This window comes from Perna viridis, chromosome 3 (assembly GCF_037379345.1).
Source record: "Perna viridis isolate PV_CMFRI_1.1 ecotype Kerala chromosome 3, ASM3737934v1, whole genome shotgun sequence".
Taxonomy (NCBI): domain Eukaryota; kingdom Metazoa; phylum Mollusca; class Bivalvia; order Mytilida; family Mytilidae; genus Perna; species Perna viridis.
The window spans coordinates 35,577,778-35,601,950 of record NC_142447.1 but is presented as its reverse complement, the minus strand read 5'-3'; the positions used below and the strand labels follow the sequence as shown (position 1 = coordinate 35,601,950).

Here is a 24,173-nt window from a genome sequence, read left to right as displayed (position 1 = left end):
AACTGAAAATCTTCTCATAGCTAAATGTTCTGCTTGTATTAGGCTTTCTCATTTACTACTAGTACTAACATTACCCACATTTCTTTATTACAATGTTAAATACTTTCTGGTAGGCACTGTGTACTTCCAGTTGAATAAATAATTAAAAAGAAAGATTAGGATGCTTTGACTGAGGGGCCAGCTTAGATATAAACAATACATACTACCAATTGGAAGAACCCTTTGGATTAGCAAGTTAAATCTTCTTTATCTGATGGATAGGATGACATTAATCCACAAGTATTAAATTTGACACAAATTTAAAGATTTTTTTATTTGATCGATTGCACTAAACCAACAACTTTAAATGTTCCACACAGACCAAGGCAAATGTTGAAATTTCACACCTAACACCATTTAAAGATAAAGGTTTTAAAATTGGCTGATAACTGCCTGTATTGATACATGATCAGACCTGGTGGGTTTCTCTACCAAGCTCATTGATATTACACAATGGTCATTTTATGTATGAATGGAACAGAAAAATAGGAATAAAAGTCTTGTAATGTGATCTCTATTGTTGAGGAAAATGGAGGTGTATTCCAGTAACTATGGGGTGGCCCTTCATTTTATTGATGGGGATTTAAGTTGTATTATTTGCCTATTTAAAATGCATTGTGTTTAGAGTGTGATGATTAAATGTCTATTAGAATATTGAGTTAGGAAGGGTAATTGAAATACCTTACCTTACCTAAATTTAATAAGCAATGTTTGATACAGAACTTAATTTAATACTGTTTGAATTGAAGTGAATTAGTTATACATAATACATAATGTATTTGTATTATATTCTGTTTTCCCAGAAGGAACCCAAAAAGATTGCATTCTATCTCTCTTCAACATATATATATATATTGAAATGCATTTGTATGACCATCAAAACCTAATATACACTGTACACTATTGCATCTATGTGTTGATTGACCAAATTCTTAAAAATATTTACAGTTCTGTTGCTTTTTTATTTTAGATAGACAGTGTTCCCTGCGGGGATCCAAAGAGCGAGATGCAGGGCTATCATAATGGCCCTGCTGTTTTCAGCCCTCGACATTCACTAAACAAAAGTGTCCATGATTCTTTCAACTCAGGTGTATTCCCAGACTCAGATAGTGGATTCAGGTATGAATAAATGCATTGAACATGATTTCAAAATTTCTTGCTTGTTACCAGATGGTTAAATTAGTTTTCATAAAATTCATTAAGTTTTTGTAATTTGATCACTGATTTCAAACAATATTTACAAAACTTCTCAAGTAATCTACTTAGTGTAATCAAACTTTTGATAAAAGATCTTATCACCAAAATTAAATATTTCCTTGCTTACTACTATAACCAAGGTCTACTAATTCAGATTTACTACCCAAATCTGTTTTATTACTTTATAGCTTTTACTCTTTAGTTCTAGTTTAAAAACCAGAATGTTTCCTGATGAGCTCCCCTCTCGAGGGGGATCGCCTGATCCTGGACCCATGGTCCGAGCTCGCTCAATGTCAAGACTTAACTCATCATTCACATCACAAGACATTACACCACATGATCATCCATATGTATTTGACCGATCAGTGCGGAATCTAAGAACCACTCTAGAGGATAGTGAAAATAGACGGGTAGTTCTGATGCACAAGCTGAAAGAGGCACAGGATACGTTAGAGGTATAAATACCAACTCTATCTAAAGAAGGCTCTCTGGTTTGTGAACAACCCTTAAGGGTAGTTAAGAATGTTAAAAGAAACCTAAGTCAGGAAGGCTCTATTATCTATATCATTTGTGACGATGTATTTTTATAAGTTGGCCCTTGTATGTATTAAAACATGTATTATGTAGTCAATTATTTAAGTAGCCAGGTAAGTCAATCAATACATTTGATAAAGTTTTGTTCAAAACTTTGCCAGTTAAATTTATGTGATTGATTTTTTTAAGATGGGATGTGAATATTTTGCATATTTTGCAGGTTCGATTCATTAATGATAAATGGTACAAATATTTTCCTTTCTCTGCAGAAAAAAAATTAAATATAAATGGAATATTTATTTTGAAGTCAATTGGCACACATCGATAAATCTACATCAAAGTACCAATCATTAAAAAGAAAAGGCATCTTCTTCGTTTAAAGTTACAATAAGGTTTACCATTACTATTTAAAGTTTACACAAAAGCTTTCTCTTGGTATGCAAACTTCCTTACAATCTAGTAAACTAAAAAAACCTAGCCAGATGAATCAGATTAAGAAAAGAATACTATGATATATTATGTGAAGCATCTGAAGGTACTTATTTTTTACCCAAATTTCCATTTACCATGGACAATACTGATCCATAGAAGTTTGGCATACTTGTTAGTGTGCCAGTTCTGTTCTCCTTATGTACATAAAGGCACTATTCAGTAAATCTAGAATTCTCAATGATATCAATTTTGTTGTTTGGTTATTATTGAATCATTCCTTATGTTCTGATAAGCTTACTACTCACTACTGAAGTTTTTACATTTGTAAAATATCTTGAGAAATAAAAGTTTTAATATTTTGGAAAACTGTGTTGTGTTTTGGAATCTTATGATGGAAGTTCCGTTGATTTATGAAGAATTTTACAGCAGGAATGCTCCTGGACTGTTAAGGATTTGCACTGTAAGTTATCTCAGATGAAAGCTTTTCATGTTAAAATAGATTCTTCTTCTCATGATAATCTTTTCATATAAGGAATGCATCAAATCATATCACTCACTTTTGAAATAATACATGTATCAGTGCGTATATTTTAAAGCACTCATCAATATGTTTATTTTTTGTTTTCCAGTTACAAAGTGAGCGATTGAATAAGATAGAGAACTCCGCCAGAGGCAATACAATACTGGTTGGTGATTTACAGTTAAAAGAAAGGGTTAGTTTGACTTAAATAATAGTATTGTTTTTCTCATGTTTTGAAAATCTGACAATAGTGAAGTGATTCCTATTATAACAATAAAAGGGGATCTATTCGGTATTTATTGAACTGAATGGCTTGCTTTTCTTCCCTTTCCTTTGAGGAAAATAACTTGTTTTAGCAAGTCAATAAGTTTTGCTGTAAAATCTCTCACAGTTATATTACAGATGTCCTTCTCTCTTCTATTTTTAACATGATGTGAAACTTAAATCATTTAAATACCAGTCCATATAAAATTCAGGCAGTGCCAATATTTAAGTGATTCATGGTGAAGAAAAACCCACTGAACAAATGATGCTTTTTCAATCTACATATGCTATTTTTTTATGTAACAATTGTCCTTTCCATATTCAGATCTGTACTTTGGAGAAAATCATGCATTAATCTCTCACTAAAATCAACTAAATCAAACAAAATCAAGAACAATAACTCTTGCAAGGTGTCAATTTCATGTACAGTCTATATAATTTTTACCTCAAAAGTGCAACGTCCAAATGAAAAACTAAAACTGGTTATATGATCAGTAACTGTTTCTGAACAAGAAATAAAAGTGATTTCAGTGGGTTTTTGAAATGCATGAATCACCTCCTGTCTGGTTTTTATAAAGACTGATACATGTACTTAATATTTCAGACAAAGTGTATAACAATTGACCCTTCTTAATTGAAAAAGTAATATTTACATGATAAGTACATGTTAGGGGAACCTATGAACATTTGAATTTTTTATAAATTAAAAATGAATCAGTTTGATAGTATGGTGATTGTTTTTCTATTCAGGAATACAGAAAAAGGTTAGATACGTTTGACTCATTAGAACAAGAAAGAGATTACTTGAAGATGGAGAATATTCGTCTCAGACAGGAAATGCAGGATAGGTCAGTGATTCTCAACATTTTTCAAAATAAGGGGTAGGCGAATGAATTTTATTTTTTTATCAATTTATGTACAAATGCTGTCAGGTTGAAAGAATAGAACCTAAGTTGGGTAAACAATCAGAATAAAATGTTTCAAGGGAGTGAAAATATTGGATCAGGAGGAACTAGATATTTTTTACTTTGGCCTTATAGAAATTTTTTAAATATGAAAGTCAAAGTACAAACATTTTTTTTGTTTACAGAATAGACAAACTAGATTTCCAGCTGCGGTCATTACAAGCTCAACATCAAGTCACTGAAAATGACAATAATAAACGAATGGTGCTCTTAGAACAAACTACACAAGCATTATCCATGTTGGAAAATGAGAATGGAAGACTTACTCAGGTACCCTTGTTGCAAAACAAAATATATACTTCCATGTGTGTTTCTATATTGCTTCAATGCACTAAAATGCATTTTCCTGGTTGTCCACAAAAGTTATCATATATCATATGGTATGTATTGATAACTGTTAAATGCTCACTGTTTATCAAATTGTATGGTTCAGCAGAATTTGTGCATTTGCAGGTTTTTTTTAATTTGTAGACTAAGTTTGATAATAGCGTACAGTTCTAAAGTACTGTGAAATGTAACCTAACTTTGTGGGGATATTTCGTGCATACAAGGTTACATGCTTGATTTAAACAAAATCCTTCAAAAAAAAAAAAAACTGACAGTCGATGTAAAGCTTTTGTGTGGTAAAAATGGGTTTCAAAGGTTAGAATTATTTTATGTTGTATATGTGATAAGGATATCCAGTATTGTGAGTTGGCTCACTTTTTTTATTTTAAAGATGTATTACTTTATTTTTTCATAGGATAAAGACTCATTAAAACAAGAAGTGGCGGTTCAAAAAGAGGCTATGAACTTAGCAAGATCAAAATTTGAACCAATGGAAAAAGAAAATGTAACACTTAGGGTACAAGTCAAGCAGTTACAGGAGGTACATTTAAGGAGAAAAAATACTACTTGCTTATAAAGTGGTTTTTTCCTCATCAAATTTTTGGTGCACTGAAAAATTGAGAACCACATGACCTTACTTGTTATTTTCTTACTTTAGAAAGAGTAGACGTTATACAGTGTATCATCAAAATATTTTTTTTTAAACATTCAAAATCGATAATGTACCATGATGCCAATTATTCTGTTGTTTATCTAAATCTATGCTCTTTTTTCGCACTCAGCTAATCAGTAAAATTTTTTTATTCTGAAATTGTCATTAACTTTGTGTACTTCAGTGAAGCTTATATTTTTACATGTGTATAATGATATTACTGGAGTAGCAGTATCTTATTCGTGTATGGGCATCACATTTTACATTAAAGTCATTCTATCAAGTCACTTTTAATTTTAATTTTATTTATTTCTGCAGGAAAATTCCCAGTTACACAAGAGAGTAGGAGAATTGTCAGGTCAGCTGTCAGAACTAAGGAATCTTACTCAGTCAATGAAGGATGAGAATGAGAAACTTGCTACATCATGGAAAACATTAGCTGATGTAATTTTAAATTATCTATATTATTACAGTCTTTAAACATTGTCAACAGAATTGTACTATAATTTAAACTCAACAATGACGTTAAACACTTCATTTTTTTTAAATTACCTTTTTTCAGGGGGGATTTACATATATCAAATAATATGAAATGACTTTAAATGGTTATACATTCTAATTCAGAGTTATCTGGAAGTATTGTTATGCTGCTGTTTTACATCTACATGTAACTGATCCTATATTGTACAGGAAAAACAAAAACTTACAAAAGATTTGGAGTCATCAGAATCAAAAGGCAAAGAAATGAAAGCCAAAGTAACTGCTCTTGGTGCTGAAAAAGACCGATTGTTTCATGAGAAAATGGATTCAAACAATAAGTTACAACAAATATTAGTCAACAACGAGCAGTTAGAAAGAGTATGTATAAGTGTAGGATGAATATTTCAAAGGGAGATTACTGCCTTAACTATTACAAAAAGTGTAGGATGAATATTTCAAAGGGAGATTACTGCCTTAACTATTACAAAGTTTCTAAAACATTCAGTTTAATTAAGCCCCCCTTTTTGTTTGTATTAATTTTTTTTTCATCATAATATGGCATGAACATGATTAATTATTTTTTATATGACAGACTAATTTGATAATGTCCAAGGTATGATCATCGTAGTTGTTGGTTAAGGAATTTTTACTTTATTTGATGTAGATTGGTCCTAGTGGTATACTTCCAGTCTTCAATGTGATTTAATTTATTTTGATAACAAGGATGATTTTGTTCCGCTTTTTAGCGGAATTCTGCCATTTAAATCCTGATTTTACCATTACTGTATATTTACTTCCGATTTTGCCAATTTCTGCTTTGTTAGTAGACCTCATAAAATCTTCTCTGTTATAAGATCTGTTTAGTTTTAGTTCAGTGTAATGAACAAAAGGTTCTGTTAATTTTGTAATTTAGGGCGTTTCCTGAAATTAATACATTAGTGAGAAGAGGTCCATTATAAATGAACCATGAATATCTGTGTTCTTGATTAAAGGACTATTGAACTTGCTAGAAGCTAAAGGAAATTGCTCTAATGTCATTTCAACAAATGGTTTGCATTGTTTTGAAAAGCAAAAGGTCTTCTGACTATAGATGACTTTAGTTACTCCATGACAAAAACATCTATTGATAACACCTAAATAATTTGCTGCATGTTAATTTTTTTAAAATTTTGCAATATGCATGATATTATCAGGCAAAGGCAGTGCTAGAGGAACAAATTCATGACCAAGATATGGAAGTCTCGAAAGCTAAAAATGTGGCAAAGAAGAAACAAGATCAAATGGCAGACTTAGAGGAAGAACTCCTGGATTATAAAAAGGTAGATTATATTTTTCCTTTTTTTTGTCTTAAAAGACTCTTGAATGTAAGGTTATTTGTAGTCCTTTCCATATTCAAATAAAAAAAAATATTGGAGCAAGTTAACCTTGACTTTTTTAATACTGTTTTTGCTTATCGTAGCAATATGAGATAATTTTCTTTTAATTAGACCAGTGAAAATTAAATTCTACAACTTCAGCATAGATTATGTTATTTCAACTTATATACTTCAAAGCTATGTCATGTTGGTTCTTCATTTAAAATGACTGTTGTCAAACTCTTTAAATCCTGAAAAAAAAGTGAAGAATACTTTATGTTTTTTAGGCTAATCAAGACTTATCATCAGAGTTGAACTCAGTGAGAGCATACTATGAGCGATCCTTAGAACAGATCAGTACCTTGGAGAATGGGAAAAAGGTGACACAACAACAGGCTGACTTTGCTTTGTCTGAGAGAGACAGACTGAAAGATGAAGTCAGTAAACTTAACCAGGTTAGACTCATGATTTTTTAATATTGGATGTGAATTCTACACATTTTATTGCATATCATGTTTGAATACACCTTTTTTTTTCTTACTCTATGCCCCATTAAATGAGAACTGTTACCATTTTCATATTAGCATATGGTTTGTAACAAAAACAATGTTTTTTTTTGTTTTTTTTTTTATTTCAAATCAGATTAGCTTCCATTTTGCCTTAAATCATAATACCAATAAAAGGATATTTTGTTCAAATACTAAAATTCTAAAAAAAAATGAAACAATAAAAAAATTATGCAATGCAAAATGTAACTTTTATATACATTTGGTATTTGCCTGTTTAGGGTTATAGAAATAGGTTCCTGTTTTCAAGTGAGCCTAAATCCAGGGCAAGTTTCTTCTTGATTACTCCCCCTTTTTCTTCTTGGTTGTGTAGATATAGAAATATTTTTTATGAACATTTCCAATTTTCTATGGTGTATGTATACTTTGTATTGTTTTGCACACTAGTTCCCTCTTCCTGTGGTTTTTGTTGTATAGTCTCTGTAAGGTGGTTGTCAATATCCTTATTGTGGGAGGATTGTCGTGCTTTTATATGTATATCAATTATTTTTTGTAAAGTACCATATTGTTTTATTTTTAGTTACCCCAATTTAATTGTGCATACATTTTTGGTAGCTGGATGTTAGAATCTTTGTTGCTACATGTATTACTTAGCATATTAGAGAATATCTTATTAAAAAGGTTTTTTAACTTTTAGAATGAATTTTTTTTGTACATAACAAAACCAGAAAAAACTTGATTTTAGAATGAATTGTTTTGTACAAAACAAAACCAGAAAAAAACTTGATTTTAGAATGACTTTGTTTTGTACAAAACAAAGCCAGAAAAAAAACTTGATTTTAGAATGACTTTGTTTTGTACAAAACAAAACCAGAAAAAAACTTGATTTTAGAATGAATTTGTTTTGTACAAAACAAAACCAAAAAAACCTACTGTAGTATGAATTAAATCAACAAGTTTTAAGCAATACAAATAACATATAGTTTGGTTCTATGAATTTCTGTAGGCTTTGGTAATAACTTTAGATAGTACTGGGTCCCTATTACTAACTGACATCTATTATTATTGGTCTAAAACAATATTATTTATTGTATGTTAAATCTTACAGCATTTCTTAGAAATGAAGAAAATGGTAAATGCATGTAATTTATTGAACTCACAATTTGTAGTACAAACATAAAGGAATGATTTAATTATAGGTTATGGCTATATATGTTCAATGTTTAAGTCTTTATATTGTTAGTTTTGGAATGTTTTGATTAATATGTTGTTTAAATGTAGTTTAGATTTTATTTTAATATTTTTATAAAAAAAATGTTCGAAGTGTTGAGTTCTAGTCAAGTATTTTTGAGTGTCACTAAATACTACCAGTATTGTGAATAAGCAAATAACTCAGTCCTATTTATAGTAAGTCAATAATAGAGAAGTTTAAATTCAACATTGAAAATAAATAAATAATTGTCAAAGTGTTTGCATTAAAAAAAAACAATGATAATTATGACTGTACATGTATACAGCATAGCTTGACATTATATTAAAAATACTTTCCAAACCACAACATATAATTTTTACTATGATATATACTTCATAAAATAACTGAATTCTTGTTGTGATAGTTTGTAGATAACAAAGCCAAAGAGTATAAAAGAGAGAAAGATGAATTAGAAGATTTGAATGAAGGTCTTAAGGTATGTGTATACTTGTTTTAGGTGGTTAGTAAACATTGGTCTTTGTAAGAATCAGACAGTGGATGAAATAATGTAAGAAAAAAAACCATCACTTCTTATTTTTACACTAAAAAAATGGGAACCTGATTTTCAGTATCTTTATGGGGAATGAGTTATGGTTGCATTTAAATGCACTACATCAGGGGCAAAAACTGTCAAAATGCTGAAAATTTCAGGGGTTCTTAGTGTGCAAGGTTTGGGACCCTCAAATTCTGACTTTGGACCTTTGAAATTTAACTTACTTAGATCCTTTACCTTCAACCCTTTTAGCTGTTAGGTTATGCTACACTGCCTTGCATTCTCTAGATATTGATATAAACCTAAAATTCTGTTTTGATAAGATTTCTTATCTTATCCCTACTGAGGCCACAGTTTTTTAATTCGTTGGTATACAAATCATTATTTTTACTGCCGCCGACTTCAAAAAATGGCAACCGCAAAATTGTGACATTTACTTTTTAAAATAAAGTTACGGACAAGGCCTGCTTCTAGTTTTGTTCGTTCAACATCTCGACAAAGTAAAGTTATTGAGATGATGGAATGAAACTGGCAGCATAAATTTTACCACTTGAATAAAATCATGTTTAAGGGTTTTGGTAGTTTGGAAAACAAGTTTCCACTGACTAGAGATGATAAAATCCAAATATCTTCAATTGAAAAGAATGTGAACAGTTTCTGTGAATGATTTAAGAGTTTAAAATCTCATGGGTTTGCTTTTGTTCCTGTAAATGATTTAAGAGTATCAAAACCTCATGGGTTTGCTTTTATTTTCAACAGGAAGTAGATAAATAAAGAGTAAGTAATTGGCGGGAAAATCAAAGCTACTGACCAACCCGATTCCTTCCAAAAATCCATAAACCAATAAATTAAAAAACTGTGGCCTAAGTGGTTTATTGTAGTAAAACAGGTTGATTCCACCTTGCAATAGATTTCTTGATAACTAACTTTTTGGGTTGAAATATTATTTTTGATTGTTAGGAATAATATTTTATCTACTTAATTTGTTGTTATTATCAAGGCTCTATTCTAACTCCTTGCTGAATTCAATCAATAAAGTGTACTTATATTTTCAGGGTGAATTAAGACAGCTGAGACATGATAATACACTGTTAGACAATAAAAACCAAGAGCTTGATACTGTAAGTATACACATCAGTGTTATCCAGGGATTACCATAGGCTTATAGTATTCACTATTGTCATATTTATATCTTATTGTATGCAAAGCAAAGTTACTCAACCTACTGCATTTAGTTTCACAATTTTCTTTTGTTTCAATTGATGTAAATCAGTTAGAATTCAATGGTTGAAGTAAATTATTCTATAAGCAGATGTGTTTTAAGGAATTTCTATTTTTTTCTTGAAAAAAACTGAAACTGGTTTAAATTTCATATTAACAATTGTTTCAACTTGAACTATGCTTAGAAAATATTTGTATAAATTGTATTCTATTGTACAATCAAAGAAAATGAAACATTTGAAGGTAACATAGATTTTTAGCAATATTTAGCAGATAAAGAGAAGATAGCAGGGTTTATTTTGCATGTTATTGTTCTAGATCTCATCTATGTTCACTCTCTTCTATTACTTCATTGATTATTTTATAACAGTATAGACAGCGATTAGAAAGTTCATCAAACATTCGACATTCGGCAAGTGGTTATGGTTTGATGTGGTCAACATTTCATCACATCTCATTATGAATTCCTTAACTTCATGATCATTTCTTAATGAAGCACTCTCAATGAACTGATATCTTTGTTGAATTCTCACTTCATTCACAAGTCCTTATTTTCTATTGCATTGATTTTTAGGGATATTTTGAGAAATTCTTATATGAATTAGAGAAACATCACAAACATTTTTTTTTTTAAGTATGACCTTCCATAAATCATCTTCTAATTCTCAAGCTTGTAACATTGATGAGGGCCTTAAATCTTCATCATGCTTGCTTTTCACTGTAACAGAGTCAAACAATTAACTTGTCCATGAGAGGGGTTAATATTCATTGTTTAACCTAAACTTTCATAAAATCACAATCTTTTTTTTTGTTCTTGTTATTTAGATGTTAAACGTGAATAGAAATATATTCATACATTGAATTAAAACTTTTTAACATTGGAATCAGTGAATTCAAAATACATGTATCACATACTCATTCTGGTTCATATACCACTTCAAGGTCGTTGGACTCGACTTACCATCAAAAACTTCATATCCTGTCATAACAATTACAGAGTCAATGATAAGAACAAATGGCTATTAGGCCTCTTTATACAAATCGTTTCAAAATTGACAGAGAGGTAGGTCTTCTGTTATTTAACTTATTTCACAAAATCATACACAAATTTTTACATATTTCTATTCTTTTACTCTCGTCTCTGTGTTTTATTGTGAGATCTGAAATGGTGTATTTCTTGAACTGTATGCTGTATTTTATAGAAATTGAAGAAAGCCAATGAAGATTTGTTGAAGACAGCTCAGGTTACTCAGCAGGAGCTTGATACATGGAAGGACACATCAGATCGTCTGACAGCTTGTGTCAGTCGAAAGGAATCAGAAATACAGACACTCAGTGATAGATTACTGGACATGGAAGATCTAGTCAGTAGCTTAGTAGTTTAAATTGTTTGAGAATATTTCTGTTTTCTTTTCCTGTCATTTATTTTGAGAGTTCAGTTAAAAAACTTGAATAATTGGTAATTTTACATGTGGAATGACATTTTGTTTTTTGTACACTTTGATTTATACCATTGACATTAGCATTGAATTGCAGTTACTTTTAATTTTCTTTGTATATCTGCCATCTGATTTCCAGATTTAAGATTTTTAATTCAGGTATTCAAGCAAAAAATTATCCGTCTTTTTTTCCAAAAAGCATGTGTAAAGTAATTCCTTTCGTCTGTCACTGAATTCTTTCTTGCAAAAAAAAAACTTTATATTTTTCACACTAGACATCTAGACTTGAGAATGATAACAAAGTGCTAAAGGAAGAGTGTGAAAAACTATCTGAACAGCATGAAGATGTCGTGAAGTGAGTAAAATCTTGTAAGCTATCTGAACAGCATGAAGATGTAGTGAAGTGAGTAAAATCTTGTGAGCTATCTGAACAGCATGAAGATGTTGTGAAGTGAGTAAAATCTTGTAAGCTGTCTGAACAGCATGAAGATGTTGTTACTTACTTTGAACTCTGATTTCATAGTTCGCCTACATGTTTCTCTTGGTTGTCCTCTGCTTCATTGGCCAACTGATGGTGTCCATTTGACAGCTACTCTGATGATATTGTCTTCCTCTTTTCCGTTGACATGACCGAACCACCTTTATCGTCTATGTTTTATCTGGATCATGATGTCAGTTTGACCAGTCTTTTCATACAATGCCAGGTTGGTGATCTTTTGTGGCCAATATATTCTGGAGTTCTTTCTTAGGCATTTGCTGTGGAATTCCGAGAGTCTCTGGCTGTCTTTCTGTGTTATTCGCTAGCATTCAGACCCATACAGAAAGACTGATATGACATTGCTGTTGTATAATTTGGTTTTTGTCTTCAGGCTGATGTTGTTATTCTTCCATATTATATTTAGATTGTGAAATGTGACATTTGCCTTTTGAAGTCTGTTGGCAATATCCTTTGATGTTGCATTGCTTTTACTTAGTTTACTTCCTATGAAGATGTCATGAAGTGAGTAAAATCTTGTAAGCTATCTGAACAGCATGAAGATGTCATGAAGTGAGTAAAATCTTCTTTATTTGTTTAAGAGACCAAACAGTTATCTGTTCAATATAAATTTTCCTTTTAAATACTTATGCATAGGTATTCATTGAGTACTTTACACTTATGAAATTTTGACAGTGATTCTAACGTTGTCTTTCTATTCAATACTATGGAAATAAAATTGTGTTGTATTGTATTTGTTAGCTTTAAACATTTAAAAGAATTTTCTGTTATGTGATTAAAAAAAACTAAAAGCATAAATGGAAATTAATATAAATTTCAATTACTTAATGCAACATTTTCATTGTCTTGCAGATTGAAGGAAGAAAGCAGAAAATTACTACAAGAGAAGGCTGAGAATGAACAGATGATAAAACTACTAGAGATGCAGAAAGATGTTTTGACAAAGAGTGTAAGAGATCCTGATCAATTTTATTCTTTGCTAGCACAAGACACTTCTTTTCTAGATAAAACATAGAACTGTTTTACCACTTTGTTTTTGTGCTGCTATCACTAGTGAGCTTAGTTAAATATTAAGATTATGGAATAGGTATATATATCATTATAATGTACTGAATTGAGCACTTGATCAAAAATAATGCAGGTTTAAATCAGATTTGGTAGGAAATTTAAAATTATGATTCTTAGAATTTCCAATTTTTATGTTAATTAAAAAAAATATGTATACCTACTGTTTTGTCTTTTTGGAAAGAGGGCTATGTCAACTTCTTACGATGAAGATGTTCTTACTTTCACATTATCTTCAAATACTTGAATATCTTGATCAGTATTAAAAAGGCTTTACATTTAAATTTGAAATTCAGGGAAAAATTGTTTTGCCAGACTATGAATCTTTTTTTCAAAGAGAGATAACTCAGAGATTTCTTTTTCAGCTACTTTTTTCATTAGGTTAATGACATATATTCAAAAATACACAATTACAATTTAGCTTGCTTTATGCTATTGTTCAAAGCTTTTTACAATCATTCTACACTGTTCATTATAATTCTTTGTAACAATCATATACCATTATAACAGTGTGTGATTTACAAGCTGCAGTAGATTAGCACTTTTTACAAATGTTTTGTTAATTTTATTGGCTTCCTTTCACATATGATATAGTTATGTGAAAGACTATCTTCACATTTAATGAAATGTGAAAATCAAGACAACATTTTAAGAAGAAACCCTGGTAGTCTTGGATTTAGTAGTCTGTTTATCTGGAAAATTGCTTATTATTTGATAAATGTAATTTATAATCTTAAATTTTCTCATTGACATTATGTAAGGTTAGAAAAGTTCATTAACAGGTCTTAAAACAGTTTATTCGAATGCAGATACAAGGTTAATGTAGAGTTTACATTTGCGAGCAGATCATTTTCTAATTTCTAAAGATGAGACAGTTAAACTGAGAAATTTCAAGTCTCTGGTGTGAAATTTTAAAGTCTAACTTCCAAGACTGTAGACATTAATTGTTTGCAATGGATTATTCTAATTCTCTAATTCTTAATTAGTTTATCAAAAATATTGCTAGGGATGCCTATTTTAAAGGGACCCCCTTTGCAACATATCATCTTTTTTTAATTGGGATTTTCAGTGATTTTATTGATTCACAAAGAGTTTCATTTAATCATTATTCAAAAACAAAACATGAGTGAATAAGTTTTCTTGCAACAAGTAGAAAATTGAAAGAAAACTGAAAGAATTTGAGAAAATTATGTCTTTTGCATTATACAAGATCATGCTTGTAAGAAGACCAGAAGATGTTTCAGCCATACTGATACCCTATTTAAAAGATATTTATTTACATATTATGATTACATGTATTATATTGATATATTTAAATATGTGATTATATGTACAAGGAATAAAAGAAAGTATAAAGAAGCATTTTTGTTTTGAAATAAGTAGATTCATGGAGTTTGGAGGACATCTAAAGGACATTTAAAGGAGTGTGATTACCCCCCCCCCTTCCTTTACACACTTTAGAACTTGAATTCCTGCGCCCCCTATTTGACTTGTCAGGTCTTGAAAACCATAATTTGGTGTTGATGTCAATCAAATGTAAATAATTAATTGTCTTTTTTATTATTTCAAGTTACAATGGTCTGTGTAACCTCTATTTCGGATCCTCAAAAGTATAGTTTCAAATTTACAGGTTACCATTCATGTAAGAACTTACTAGCATGTAAAACTTTAGTTGGGATGTGGATTAATTTACTTCATTAGTGTCATGCTAATAAAGCATTTTTAACTTTTTTAAACATGTAGCATCCCAATTCACATGGTTTAAACTTGTTCTACTTAAATGTCAGAAAAGGTATCAAATCTTTAAATATTTCTAATTTTAAAAATTCTGCATTGTTACTTTATCACATTATACAGCTATCATTATGAAACAATTGAAATTCTATCAGTGGACATATAAGATGGTTTACGCAGATATCAGATGAATAAGCTATTGTGAACACCAACAAAATTCTTCACAGATTAAGATTTAAACAATCACCTGCATATTACAAATGAGCACTTAACCTGAAAGAAAACATCATTAAATGTCCACTTCACCTTGAATGACCCAAAAAAGACAATCAGCCGATCAAAGACAGTTGTTTGTTAGATTATTATCCTCTTATCTTTCTATCACTTTCTTTTGATGGTGATTCCATGATGATTTTGAGGGTCTTAATGGGTGGGTCTTTCAAATTAGGTAGTTATCCACTTGAGGATCTTTTCATCTAACTAGGTATGATTCACGAACCTGTTGAAAATTTGCACATGACTTCTTGCTTTATTTTGAGGTTACAATGTTATTCATTATAAACTTTGACATCTTTCATGTGCAGCCAGTTTGAACATCTAACAAGTGTTTTAGATCCTCAAAAAGTTTAAATTTCTTTAAGGGTTTTTGTTTCTCATATACCAGTAGATTTTATGTCTTTTGAAAGGATTTTGTTTAAATTTTTAATGCGGATTGTCTATTATCTGTAATCAATGGATGGTACTAATTCACACAAGTTCTATCTATTGTTCTTGGATGTCCAACTGATGATTCTTAAAATCCTCCTTTTGTATAAAAATCTTTGAATTATTTATTTGATTAATTATTTTCAGAATTTTTAATTTACAGTAGAATCAGGATCAACATTGTCTTGTTTTTTAAGAAATGTAGACCTAATGTCTTTTTGCAGAATAGATCTTTGACACAGTCATAAAATAACTATCATGTTTTCTTTTCAAAGAAGATCTAATCAGGCAGGGTTTCAATATATTTTTCAAACTAATATTCATAAAAGGTCTTACTGTATGTGACATCTTTCTTATACCTATTAAACTTCACTCTGTATCATACTGAAATACTACCAGTCTTATTTGACCATAGAGAAAAATTATCTGTGCCATCGACAAAGGGATTATATTAACTTTGATTGTTAGTTGGCATTTATTCCATTCATGCCTTTTTTTGACTGGTGATAGTTGTAGCTTTGTGTGTATCGTCAATATGTACTGTTATCATTTGTAACATGATCAATTTTCAATTTCATCTTGTTATCAGGGATTAACGCAAGAATTCAATATTTGTTCTAACTTTTTATAAATATTCACATGACCAATAAATTGTATAATTGACTTTATATAGATGCTTTCCTATTGACTTTTACCAGATATGAACGGAAATCAAACTAATTAAATAGTGATCTTCTATCTCTTTTATGAAAGAGGAGGGTAGACATGGGGTGGAGACATGTCTGATCAGTTTGTCAATTGTCTGAATATGAGAAGAAAATTCTTAGTCTTGGAATAAGGTTGATGTTAGAGGTTTAAATCTTTGTAAACAGTAGAACTTGAGCTAAACTTTGATAACATTGTGATGTTGCATGTTGTAATTTAGAGTAATTGATGTCTTCAAATTCACTTTGAAGCAGTTTTAACAATTTAATAATCAAACACAGTTTAGTATTATTGTATTTTGAATTTATTTTACAAAAACTAGTAGTTCCTTATGTCATTTCAGTCAGAGAGCAGTTTAGCCAAGTTACATGATGTTGAACAACTATCAGGCAAGGTTGAACAATTCAGGAATGAAAATGAGCACCTAAGGTAAATATGTTTTAGTGAATATCATAACTTCATTACAAGTACATCATATTGGTTGCTCTCTTTACATAAAACGAACAGAAAAAAACTTGTGGTTTGTTTTCTTCTCTTACTGCTTCAATTTAAATAGTGAAAAAGTCCTGCTCTATTTTAAAAAAAGGTCATAACGTTATACACCAGCTAAAATAATCTACAGTAGTAGTATTGTGACTGTAGGTCTGTTCAGCACACTTTTAATTTCTGGATAATAAGATAACTGTCTAATTAATTTTCTTGTAAAACTTGAACACAATGATGTGGACTATTACATGTAAATACAGGTCAAGTTTCATTATGGCATATAATGCATTTATCAAGTTATGACCATATTCACTTTGATAATTTGGAATGCAAGGATGTATATGTCTTATTTTTACTAGGAAAAAGACAAAAGTTAAAATACCAATAGTTGCAACTATTTCAGCTTACATTTAGTTATTAACCATTTTCTGTATTATCCATGCTTCCCATTTGTTTCTAGAGAAAGGATATTAGAACTAGAGAAAGTTCGTGACGACTTGATTAACCAGAAAGAAGAGCTGTTGGTAGGTGTTGTGTTTGTGTGTCTGTAATCAATATAAATGTAGCTACAATTTATTATTTTGGATATCATATCATACATATATCACTGAACAGAAGAAATACAATATTGGTCATCCATGCAGAAGTAACCTTCATTAATACCAGCATACCCACAAATAACACAGAAATATTGTCCATCCAGTGTACACATTATCTCTACAACTTAATGGAGTCGCAAGATGCTGCCTTTGTTTTTGATATCATGGAGTCATAAAAGCAAATTCTGTTGGTTAGAAATAGTTCAAAGATGACTCTGACAAATGACAGATTTTTTTAAGAATCTTCTTAAGGTTGTTTTTTAAATTGTTTGATATTGCTGAATTAAGAAGTACTCATTATTTTGGAGGTCTAGTAAATTGTCATTTATTATGAAATAACCACAACCCAATTGTCTTTATGCAACACAAATCATTCTTTTTGTGTATTCCCAGAGCAAAATAATGTCCCCCTTTTTTAACGTTAAATTTTATCACAACTTAAATTAGGACCCACTTACTGTTTGCCTGACATTATATTGTGGTAAGCAGGGTTTATGAAGGTTATAACTGCATGGTGTTTTTGACAATAGATTTAAATTCACATTAGCAGTATTTTATAAGTACTTTTCATTATTATTGTTTCACTGTTATTAACATGTAGCTTATTCCATTAGCTTACAGTAGCTACTTTTGTAATGTTTGTTATGCTATTTCAGTGTTAAAATTTACTTACAACTCTTACTCAGAAACTACTTCCTCCATTTTGCATGATAAACCTTAATTGTCTTGCATATCCTTATAAATCATGTTTGTGCTATTTTAGAAATTCCCATATTTCCCAGAATTCTTTGTACACTATTTCCTTCTTTTTTCTGTTTGAATTTTTTCCATAGTTTAAATTCTGTTTACAACAAAACAAAATTCATCTTCAGTTAATTTATTAAATCAGTTGGTATGGTTCACTAATGATATAATAACCAAGAGGTCAATTTTCCTGTGAAGTGAGTTTGTTTTTGTTTGTTTGTTGGGGTTTAATGCCCGAGCAGTAATATTTCAGCTATATTCAGATGATGAACATGAAGTGGATGATAGAATGAACATTAAATGATGAAATGAAAAATGGGATGGGACACAAGGACAATGGGGTCAACAAATTTTGATTGCCTCTGGAAACAGGGAGAGGTGGGTAGGGTCGGGCAATTTAGCCTCCTGTGGTGAAGCCCTATGGTTCCTACTCTGGGAGAATACCACAGTAGGGTTTTTTAACATGCAAGGAACATGGCAACTTTCCCAACATGGTGCACCACTATGGTTTGCAGTCAGATTTTCCATATTATAGCCTGACAACTCCAGCATGTAACATACCAGGGGTACCCCATTCCACCACCTGGGGCACACAACGCAGTTGCTCTGTGGGCAGAGCGCCCTAGACCCTGGCTAAGGTTCTGAGCACTATTTAGTCGCCTTTTACGACAAGCTTAGCGCTGCTGCAGGCCTATTCTTTTGACACCTGGACCTGCACAGGTCTCCTATGAAGTGAGAGTTGTTACAGTAAATTGTATAGCACACAGCTTTTGAATCACAGTAATCTGCTATGCTAGCATAGTTAATATCACTTCTGTTTCATAGGCTAGCACAGAATTAATATACAAGAAACCCAGGCTTGAGGAGTTAGAAAATAAGTGTGAAGAGTTACGCCATGCTAATAGACAACTAAGGGAGATAAATGACTCTGTCAATGAGAAACTAGATAATTTCCAACAGGTACACATCACTGACTAGAATAGTCAACTAATGTTTTGTAGTGTAGTATCATAGACTGTTTAGATTGATAGCTCAACTACTTGTTAAGATGAATTTTACAACCAATACATGTACATGTAGTATCTTCAGGACCTTTGGATAGTTCCTTGAATACACAATTTAAGTTATATAATGAATGAATTATTCTGAGACTGTTCTGTTATCTAGAGACTTACCTAGGTAGTTGCATTCATTGATGTTTTAAAGTAGCTGTCTTTGTAAGAATCATGCAAAATCTGAAAAATGTGATACACCCAAAAAAAGGCTACATATTTTTATTTTTGTAATTAAGTTGTTTTATGGGTCTATATTATGAAATGTGTAATTATTCATTCAAATCTACCTGATCTGAGGAGATAATCAACACTGAAAATCCAATAGATTTTATTGTATTTGAGTGTCATTTATAGAGTTATCTCCCTTACTTTCGAATTATACAGTGCATTCTATACAATTTTTATCTCCTATGAGCATGGGTTATATGAAAAACCAATGTTAATTTCTGTTTACTAAAGCATTTTAAACAAAATATCAAAAATAAAAATATGTAGACTTTCCAAACCATGTACATGTATCACATTTTGCATGATTCTTAGCTGGAGTGCTACTTAAAATGTGATATTTTGTTTCTTATTGCATCCTATTAAAAAAAAATTATTTTTTACTTTAATGGTATTTTATTAGTATGATGAAAGCACTGGTTTTGTAAGTAATTAGTAGCATGGAGTATTTATGTAATTGTATAACATCTCTCTTCATAATTAGAACAAATAATGTATATACTTCTCTTATATTTCCCCCTAAATGAAGAAAAAAACTTGTTCTATAATTATATAATCACTGTAAGTAGTAAATTCTTACCAGTTTGTAATGGTGGCATGGCAGACATTGGGCTGACCACTTGAATTCTTAGCCTTTGATAATTTTCCTGCTTTGAAATAAACTTACTTTCAGTTCTAATACCTAATTTCAAGAGAAACAATATTTAAACCTATATAGCCAGCATACTTCATATGAAACTTGTAAACACTGCAATCATAACAATCATATCAGTTAACATTGTAAAAAATATCTTGAAGATTTGCTTTTTAATACAAATATTTATAACCTCCCTTACCTGAAAAAAAAAACCTAAAAGGAATGTTTCTTCTCAGTTTTTCTCAAGTCTGACACATTACACTCCCCTTTCTTCAATGCCTCCCTTCTTTGCTGCTAGTCCTTAGCCTTGGTCTAAAGACATGATTTTAGCCTTTATAATCAGTATAAATGTTCCTGAATTTATAAATTTAAGAAAACTTATGAATGATTGTGGCTGAACAACTGCTAATTGTACATTATTGTAACTATAGGAGAACCTAGAACTAAAGGAAGCCATGGTCAGCTCTGCTCCCAAAGAAGAGGTAGACAGGTAATGTTCATTAATTTTGATATAATAATGTCATGAGTATCATAAATAGGAAAAGATGTCCAAATATATCTTGATATAACCTTTAAAGTGAATATATGGGATTTCAACTTTGAAATGTCCTTGGTAGCACACTAAGGCTAGTAATTTCTGAAGACCTCTTGAAAATAATGCTTCTACTTTTATTCCTATGAAACTGCTTTATTACTGGTATCTAAATTAATTGAACTATATTAAAAGGTTGTGTAGAGAGAGGGATCAGTTAGAAGACGAATGTGATCAGTTACGGAGAGAAAAGGAAAGTTTACAGACTCGACATGAAGAATATGTCCGAGATTATGGACCTGATGGAGAAGTCTCAGGTCAAGGTTGGTACATTTAACAGATATATTCTGTACACTTCTATAGCCATAATATCTGATGAGAAAAGGCATATTTTTTGTGAATCCAGAATCTCAATTTCTGTACTTATTAAAATTGATAAACGCATTTTAAAGTCCAAGCATCTAAACTCTGTATTGATATGTCATTCCTTCATAATTTTGTCAAAGAATGACAGCTACTTTATTTATAGAAATATTGCACTTGGATTGTTGTAGAAAAACAAAAAATCAGACAACTCAACAGAGAGAAGGAGGATCTAGAAAAGCAAGTGGCACTGATCAATGGTCAGCTTTTATTGGTAGAATCCAGCAAGAAACGCTTGGATGAAGTTGTCGAAGACTTACAACAAGAAATTGTTCATCTTCGTAAAGAATTAGAGGAAGCTGAGAAACAGTATGTAATGAGAGGCTTTCATTCTTATTTAAATAATAAATGCTTTATATACATTATATTTTTTTATATTATGATGGCTATTTACTGTGCTATTTTAAATTACCCATTAAAAAAAGTTTTAATAGTTTGAATACTCTTTTAGTCCCATATGTCAATCAGTAATTAGGGTGTTAAGGATAAAAAGGTGTATAGCTTTCATTTTCATTTCATCATTGTTTTTTCAATTGATTTTTAATTATTTTTCTCTTTTTTATTTAACAGAAAAATGTTTTCGTAGGTATCCAGGCTAGAAAAAAGATTTCAGTTTCATCAGATTATGTTCACTTTCCATTTTATAGTAGTATCACATTTTGTTAATTTAATGTTTGTGTTTTTATTTAAATGTTGTCTTTTTTTAGTAGATGTTATATATTTTTTTAAATATGTATACAACTATCTCGCTAATTATAATGAATGCATCTGACATTAATTGTTGTCTATTTACATTAATTTTGATTTTTAGAATAATAAGTCTAAGGGAACATTATGAGGGACGGTGAGAAATTCAGCTGTTTAACATGGTTTATTTTCGTTAACTATATAATTAGGTGAATGAGTATTTTGTGGGTTATTTTAACGAAGGTATTAATATTTTCATGAATTTTACGTGTCTAATTTTTTATACAGAAATAATGTTTTGTAACTTACATGAACTGGTCTTGGTCTAGCTAGACAAATGTAGATTGGTTTCATCTTAATATGGTTGAAGCATGTTTTTAGACCTTTGGAGTTTTAATTGAAGATTTTTTTAAAGCTTAGTAGGCAATTGCTGTTTCAAATGTATTGAGTGGTAGATCTTTGGAAGTGGAAGCTTTTTGCAATAATTTCTTGACTAACTTTTTGTTTCAGTCCTATGTGAGTTAAAAGTAGAAATATGTTTGAAACTTAATATTTACACATACCACAAACAGTATTTTTCAGTGATGATACATCACATTCACAGCTTATTACATGCATTTTTGTTATGAGTTGAAAGATTTATCTTATACTTTAAGGGAAGCTTTGCGGATCTATCATGGTGCAAGGTACAGCACACTCCCCGTCACTTATCAGACTTGTGTTCATGTCCAGCAGCATAACATCATCTAAATTTACAATTAACATATCTTTTTATTAGAGAATATTTTTACTGTTCAAACTTTTAAAATTAGTTGGTAACTGTATAGACAGGTACAATGAAAAACGGTCAAAGATTTGAATGTAATTTGTATTTTTCAAACTTAAAGTATGAATTAAAGTCTGATAAAACCTCCTCGAGTGAAGTTTTCACCTTACCTACTCTCTGAATGTGTGGAATCATCATTCAAAATATCGTGCAAAATCAATGTACTGTAAACATATTACTTTTCTCAATGGGCAGATATGTGTGAAAAATGGTATTTATGAATTTGATTATTTAAACCATAAAATGCTTATAATATTTTTAAACCATGAAAATATGTACCGAGGGATAGGTTCAATGTCAGGATCCTGAAAAAAATAGCAACTATGAAAAGTAGTACATTTACAGTACTGTGCAAGTAACTATCCATTAAAAAAAACTCACTCAGACCAATAAAAGGACATACCAATTGATAATACATGTATATGGTTATGATTGATTGTTATTGCTTTGTTGTGGTGATTTATTTCTAGCTGAATACTAATCATTGGATTTGATAAATCATTACCCAAAATATATTGTAATAAGATGTATCCTGTCGACTTTCTTAACTAACTGCCCCCACACCCCAAAATGATGTTGGCAGTGACAATCAGTCTTTAGAACAACTATGTCTACCCACTGTCGCATAATCAAGTTAAAGCTACTGCAGTTTATTTTAGTATAACCTTAGTATATATAGAGAAATTCAGTTGGAGAATATTGCTTTTCATGGAACTTCTATTTCTTGGCTCAAATATTTTAAATAGTTCTTTAATTCTCTTCATCTCTAAACCATAACATCTAATTGAATTATGCTCATTGGAATCAGTTTTTTTTTTATATAAAGTGTATGAAATTATCTTCCAGACCTGTTAGTGGACCTGAAGTTGAACACCTTCATTCTGAGATTGAGGCTCTAAGAGAGGAACTTGAGAGGGCACAGAAAGATAAAAACAAGCAAGATACCCTCATTAGGAGCCTCAAAGATGTAAGAAGACATTTTTTTTTTCAGAAAAACATATAAAAATTCATATCTTAACTTGTAATACTTTTACTGAGAATTAATGACTGCTTATCAAGTAATTTCATATCTATCTGCATTTATATCTCCCTAAACATTCAAAGATTTTAGGCTAAAAGGCCTTATTCTTGTAGGCTAGACCATTTGTAATTACAGGCATAAGTCACTACAAAAAATACTGCAGTATTTGGGTTTTAACAAAAATTAAATAATTATGAAATTATATACTGACCATATTTCATTGTTCACACACACTATCTATATAAGGATGAGGGGATGACATTATGTTCATTTTCAATAATTTCATAATCATTTCACTTTAATATTTAAAAACAAATTACATATACAGGCAAATATGCCACACATGAGAATCATATGGTTTGCATCATATGGTTATCATATAAATCAAGCACCATATGATAGTCATATGTTTCGGTTTACATATGATAATCATATGTTTTTCACAAACATATGATTGTCATATGTTTTCAAGCCAAAATTAACATATGAGAATCATATAATAATCTTATAACTACCATATGTTAAATATCATATGATTGTCATATGATTACCATACG

At 30.5% G+C, this 24,173-nt stretch overlaps 1 protein-coding gene across 19 annotated transcripts in view; it reads left to right on the top strand.

The window, feature by feature from the left end:
- LOC148622040 (uncharacterized) overlaps positions 1 to 24,173 on the top strand; it is a 56,697-nt gene that overhangs the window by 16,700 nt on the left and 15,824 nt on the right. For 10 of the 19 annotated variants that reach the window (XM_088571529.1, XM_088571527.1, XM_088571532.1 and 7 more), the window contains 24 exons: positions 1,010 to 1,158; positions 1,439 to 1,691; positions 2,832 to 2,915; positions 3,737 to 3,834; positions 4,077 to 4,221; positions 4,694 to 4,819; positions 5,249 to 5,374; positions 5,621 to 5,788; positions 6,604 to 6,729; positions 7,053 to 7,220; positions 7,553 to 7,597; positions 8,888 to 8,959; positions 10,072 to 10,137; positions 11,440 to 11,601; positions 11,952 to 12,031; positions 13,025 to 13,121; positions 16,725 to 16,810; positions 17,328 to 17,391; positions 19,036 to 19,170; positions 20,559 to 20,617; positions 20,855 to 20,982; positions 21,214 to 21,391; positions 21,894 to 21,926; positions 23,442 to 23,562. In XM_088571529.1, the coding sequence (XP_088427655.1) occupies positions 1,010 to 1,158; positions 1,439 to 1,691; positions 2,832 to 2,915; positions 3,737 to 3,834; positions 4,077 to 4,221; positions 4,694 to 4,819; positions 5,249 to 5,374; positions 5,621 to 5,788; positions 6,604 to 6,729; positions 7,053 to 7,220; positions 7,553 to 7,597; positions 8,888 to 8,959; positions 10,072 to 10,137; positions 11,440 to 11,601; positions 11,952 to 12,031; positions 13,025 to 13,121; positions 16,725 to 16,810; positions 17,328 to 17,391; positions 19,036 to 19,170; positions 20,559 to 20,617; positions 20,855 to 20,982; positions 21,214 to 21,391; positions 21,894 to 21,926; positions 23,442 to 23,562 (2,769 nt within the window). Of the gene's footprint in view, positions 1 to 1,009; positions 1,159 to 1,438; positions 1,692 to 2,831; positions 2,916 to 3,736; positions 3,835 to 4,076; positions 4,222 to 4,693; positions 4,820 to 5,248; positions 5,375 to 5,620; positions 5,789 to 6,603; positions 6,730 to 7,052; positions 7,221 to 7,552; positions 7,598 to 8,379; positions 8,404 to 8,887; positions 8,960 to 10,071; positions 10,138 to 11,439; positions 11,602 to 11,951; positions 12,032 to 13,024; positions 13,122 to 16,724; positions 16,811 to 17,327; positions 17,392 to 19,035; positions 19,171 to 20,558; positions 20,618 to 20,854; positions 20,983 to 21,213; positions 21,392 to 21,893; positions 21,927 to 23,441; positions 23,563 to 24,173 lie in introns of all 19 variants that reach the window. The other 9 variants (XR_015920542.1, XR_015920541.1, XM_088571543.1 and 6 more) reach the window with 5 other exon arrangements.